This window comes from Microtus ochrogaster, chromosome 1 (genome assembly GCF_000317375.1).
Source record: "Microtus ochrogaster isolate Prairie Vole_2 chromosome 1, MicOch1.0, whole genome shotgun sequence".
Classification (NCBI taxonomy): domain Eukaryota; kingdom Metazoa; phylum Chordata; class Mammalia; order Rodentia; family Cricetidae; genus Microtus; species Microtus ochrogaster.
Genome location: NC_022009.1, coordinates 36843390 through 36849016, shown reverse-complemented (window position 1 = coordinate 36849016; position 5627 = coordinate 36843390). Strand labels below are relative to the sequence as shown.

The following is a 5627-nucleotide window of genomic DNA, read 5'->3' as shown; positions in this document are numbered from 1 at the left end:
TTTTTTTGATTTAGGGTCTCAGTATGTAGCCAAGGCTAGCCTCAAATTCTCATCAATCTTCCCACTCAGTATCCAAGATGCTGGAATTATATACATGAGCTACCATGCTAGCATAAAAACATTGTTTTTATGGTCTGAGTCTGTGGGCAGTTCTCCATATGGAGTTTGGTAAGCAAGCTGAACCGGATAGCGCTAGACCCTCCCATGAGGTTTTTCCACCTCAAAACTAGTCCAAACTGTCAGAATATTCTGGGAAGTTAGTGACTATACCTAACCTAATAGCATGTTTACTCTTTTTTTCTGACTGACAGGATGTGCGTGCATATGCATGTGCACACACACACAAAATTTACATACATATGCACACACACATGAGTGCACACACATATACACACATACTCAGGCACTGTAGTACACCTGTAATCTCAGCACTCAGGAAGTGGTGTCAGGAGGATCAAAATTTCAAGGTTATCCTCAACTGTGTAATGGGTCTGAATCCAGCCTGGGCTAGTGACATGATATCCTGTCTTAATAAAACCAAACCAACACTCAGCCAAATGTCTAGTCCCGCTTACCTTCAGTCATGATGGCTGTATTTCTGATGTGTGCTGCCTTTGGTAGATGCCTTATGGCAGAGGGAAGACGGGACCTCAGGAGAAGTGAGAAGGGCACCATGCTGTCCCCAAAGGCTGCAGGGAACCTGCACAATGGAGGAAGGAAGAGGTTAGAGGTAGTTTCCCTATAGGTGCAGAGTTGGTGCAGGATGCTCTGCCCTGGGCTGTCTAGGCCAGGCACTGCTGAGGATAAGTTCTTCCCCGTCAGGTCTCAGTGTCCAGTGAGCTCTCTAATGCCTGTGACTTCTGCATGCTCTTCTCCCGACCCTATCTCACCCCCAGGGCCTGATCTTCCACAGCAGCAGCCCAGAACCTGGTCTCTGCAGAGCAGCCAATAGGCTGGGACAGGCCTCCTTGCTCTCAGAACATTCTTTGAACTACTCTTGTGGGGCGGAACCCATGGCAGCCTAATGTTCTACTTGACTTTGAATACCATTTTCTCCCTAGTACATGGCAGACAGAGACACTTTTTAGACTCCTTCCACAGGCTACAGAGCACCCAGGACAACCCAAGTATGCAGTACATCCCCAAATTCTCTCCCTGGACAGAATAAACGCGGGAGTGGCACTTACAGTTTCAAATGAAACCCCAGATTACTAGCTGTCGCTGTGACTTTTGATGTTCAGACCAGGGGTCTTAGAAGGTAGGGACTTGGTGTTTTGTTGTTTATACCTCCTTCTACAGTGATTTATTTGGGCTTTGGTAAAAGAATATATGTTGTAAAATTTAAATACAGAATATGTTTTAAAATTACAATGAAAAGTTTAAAACTTGGGACTTGAAGCTGGGCAGTGGTGGCACATGCCTTTAATCCCAGCACTCCGGAAGCAGAGGCAGGCGGATCTCTGTGAGTTCGAGGCCAGCCTGGTCTACAAGAACTAGTTCCAGGACAGGAACCAAAACCACAGAGAAACCCTGTCTCGAAAAACAAAAACAAACAAACAAACAAACCAAACAAACAGAAAACAACTTGGGACTTGAGCAACTACTCAGTTGGTAAAGTGCTTTGTTGTGTAACAAGAGGACCTGAGTTTGGATCTCCAGCACCCATGCAAAGGTCTGTGCACACCAGAGTGGGCTTGAAAGTGTGTGTAGCACTCAGCAGGTAGAGAGAGGAGGAACCCTGGGGCTCAAGTCAGTCTAACCAATCAGTGAGCTCCAGGTCCAGTGAGAGACCTTGTCTAGGAAAACAAGGTGGAGAATGATTGAGGAAGATGCCCAGCCTCTAACCTCGATGAACCCTTGTGCAGACACAGCCCCCAAGCATGTGTGAATACATATGGACACATACACTGCATACGAAGTTTAAAGATTATTTTTAAAAATCGAAAAGGCCTCAAAGCTGTAGGAAGCCCTACCTAGAAGAAGCCTTATAAGCTGATGTCTCACGTGGCTGAGTGTTCAGCTGGGCCAGCTAGCAGCACCCACCTCTGGCCCACGTTCTTTTTATTCAGATAGGCCAAGTACCTGGCATAAAAACACAAAAGCAAGTGTTTGCTGGATGACTGGCTGGTTGCAGAAGGGAAGAACGCGTGGTTTGAGGGCAGCATCAGAGTGAGGAGTTTAGACAAGCCTGATTTTCCACAACTATTTCTATCGAAAGAGATACACTCAGTGGGATTCAAAACCATCAATTTGTGTTTCAACTCTAGCCAATCTCCTAGGTAGAAAACCATGTAAGTAAGATTCAGGTCTAATTTAGGAAAGATTTGTGCTTGTATAGAACCCCAAACAAACAAAAGAAGAAGATCGCGCTAGGAAGAAGAGAGGTGCATTTAAAACCGACTGGAGTGCTTGGATTTAATAGCTGCACACAAAGAGGGCACAGAGGAGAGAACAGTCAGTCCTGGCTGGGGTTGGGAGCCCACAGGGTCAGGTGAGGTTGGATTCTGGGCCCCAGTGGAAGGCAAAGCTGAGGCTCTGGCAGGTTGAACCAGTACTTGTCTCCTGGGCCAGCAGGTCAAACATGGGCTCATGCCGCCAGTCAGCAGCTGAAGTCCTAGATGTCTGAGCTTCCCAGAGGCCCTGCAGGGGACTTAGCACCTCCATCTGGCTCTGAGTAAAGGCCAAAGGCAGAAGTATTCTGCAATGGCGTGGGAGACGGCAGCCAGAGTCTCTGGTCTCAGGTCCACGCGAAGCTGGAGGATGAAAGACTATGAACCAAACCCCACTGAAGTGAGACCCCCATGAGACCTGGCAGTGAAAGCTGATAGGCCTTAGTCCGGCTCCTGAGGGATGCTGCCTTCCTTCTCCTTATTCATCTATTGTGTAAATAGAAAGATAAGAAGATCCTCAACTGACCTCCCAACACAGAAATAAATATGGGTAGGTAGAAACCTGTCCCGTGAAAAGCAAGCCGCGTGTGTGCCGTGTGTGCATGCTCAGTTGGAAGGACAAAAACAGTGTCCTATCTGGCATCTAACTTCCTATCTTCTGGGTTATTCCCTAAATAGAGTTTAAACTGTCTACTCACAACAAATGATAGCAGCTGCCACCATTTCTGGGCACCCACGGTGTGCCAGGCCCCATCTATTGGTTAATTGTAATAACCTTCCAAGAAAGGTACTAACGGTTAAACTCAGTGTAGACAAGGAAGCAGAGGCTAAGGGAGGTCCAAGAAGTTACATAAAGTCCCATAATTAATGGGTACAGACATAATATAATACAAACCAGATTAAGTTAATGAGTTAATGGTATCTACCTACCCAATCTATGTATTGGGTATAATCTGTGTAATCATCTATCCATCCATCCATCCATCCATCCATCCATCCATCATCCATCCATCCATCCATCATCCATCCATCCATGGTACTAAGAATCTGTGCATCTTAGCAACAACACAAACCATTCCCTTATTAACCACAATGTGATTGCAGGGCCAGAGTCTATATGTTTCTTCGAGAACTGAATACAAAACTCCTTTGGCTTTCCACCATGACCCTTGGTGAACTCACAGCTGGGTGCCACTGCTGAGGAAGGTATCTCCTTCCTCGGTGTCTTCCTCTAGACATGAGAGGAGACAAGATTAAAACAGTGAGTCTGGGCTGAGTTCCAAGAAGCCACTTTCCTATCAAGAGCTCTCCTTTTCCCTTTAGAGAAGAACAAACCATCAAATCATAAGTACTATTATTCCCTGGCATCAATGATGCCAATAATGGGCCCCAAAGACAAATGTCCTCTCATCAGGGTCTGACACACCCAAAGTCCAGAGTAAAAATATCCGGTCCACCCCTATGGTACATGGCTGAAATTCCATCTTCAAAGAGCCAGTCCTTTGCTTAATTTTAAGCAATTCAATTCTAGGGATGCATCCTAAAATTAAAATAAAATAATTTTATTTTATCTGGGAATAGCAAATAAAATCCCAGAGTATGTGGCAGTGATGTTTGTCCTATAGATAATTTAGAGACCACTAAGTTAAGGGAACACATCCAGGGCTGATTATGTTGGAGATAATGTGTACATTTGTCCTCGTCTTTTTTTCCGTTGTTATAGCAAAATACCTAAAACTTTGAATAGCTTATTAAAGAAATAGAAGTTTAGTAGTCAGGCATGTTGGCACGCATCTTTGGTCTCAGCATTTAGGAGCCTGAGACAGAAGGGTTGCCAAGGCTAGATTGGGCTACATAATAAGTTTGAGGCAAGTCAGATATTCTCTTTCTTTCTCTCTCTTGTTCTTTCTCTCAAAAAAAGCAAAGTAAATGCAATCTAAGTTTATTTGACTGGAATCCCAGGACCTTGCATTGGCATCTACTGAGGACTTTTCTGATGCCCTCGGACAGGACAGAGGGTATGAGTCACATATGTGGTGGGGCAGAGATGTGGTGAGACAGAGAAAGTGTGCTAGCTCAAGTCTCTCTTTCTTTTCTTGTAAAGCCACTAGTGCCTAATTACTTCAGAAAGGTCCTATCTTCAAATACCATTAACACATAATCTGGGAGATTAAATGCTCAGTTTGTCAACTCTGGAGGGTAATGTAGTTTTATTTTGTTGCTGTGATAAAATTCTCTGACAAGAGGCAATTTAGGGAGAGAAAAGGGCTTATAATTTCAGGTTATAGTCCATTATTGCTGGTAAATCACAGAGGCGGGAGCTTGAGACATCTGGTCAACCATATCCACAGTCAAGAGCCAAGAGATATAAATGCACTTATGTTGCCTACTTGCTGTTAAGATAGCTTTCTTCATTCATACAGCTTGTGTTCTAGCTTAGGGAATGGTTCCGTCCACAGTGAACTCGGTCAATTAAAGATCAAGGCAACCCCACAGACATGCCCCCACACCAGTCTGATCTAAATAACTCTCCAACTGGGACTCTCTCCAGTTGATTGTAGACAAATTGACATTTAAAACTAACTAGCAGCTAGTCATGGCAACGCATGCCTTTAATCCCAACACTGGGAGGCAGAGGCAAATGGATTTATGAGTTCGATGCCAGCCTGATCTACAGAGTAAGTTACAAGAAAGCCATGGCTACACAGAGGAACCCCGTCTCAAAAAAAACATTAAAAAAATCCAATAACTTTAAAGAACAAACAAACACACAACTAAATAGCATTGGACACATATTCAAACCAGATCCAGACAAGGAAATCTAGATTACTTAACTAGTTTTTTAAATGAGCTAGCTCTTTAAAATTTTTTACGTTTATTTGTTATTTATTTGTGCATGCATGTACATACACATGGATTGGACTCATTGTTAGATATGACAGCAAACATCCTTAGCTTCTGAGCTGTCTTGAGAGTTCTAAAACGAGGCATCTCTTTGTGCCTCATCTGAGACAACTTTTCCAACATATGAAGGAAACAAGGCTGGTGATTCTCTATGTTCAAGCACACCACCTCTATTCAAATCCATACAGGCGTGGGAGGGTGGACACGGAGGTGACAGGGAAAGGAGCTTAAAGCAGGAGTCCTACATGTGGAGAGGGTGACATGTTTCCATGCATCCTTATGTCTGTCCTGGCCTCCATCCACTCTTAAGCCCCCCTCCTCAGCCAACTCCAG

General features: G+C 44.4%; 1 protein-coding gene across 1 annotated transcript in view; it reads right to left on the bottom strand.

The window, feature by feature from the left end:
• Positions 1-5627, bottom strand: part of Dglucy (D-glutamate cyclase) — an 88693-nt gene that overhangs the window by 49666 nt on the left and 33400 nt on the right. The window contains exon 2 of the mRNA XM_005343454.3: positions 576-700. Coding sequence (XP_005343511.1) covers positions 576-675 — 100 coding nt within the window. The 5' untranslated portion in view covers positions 676-700. The remainder of the gene's footprint in view (positions 1-575; positions 701-5627) is intronic.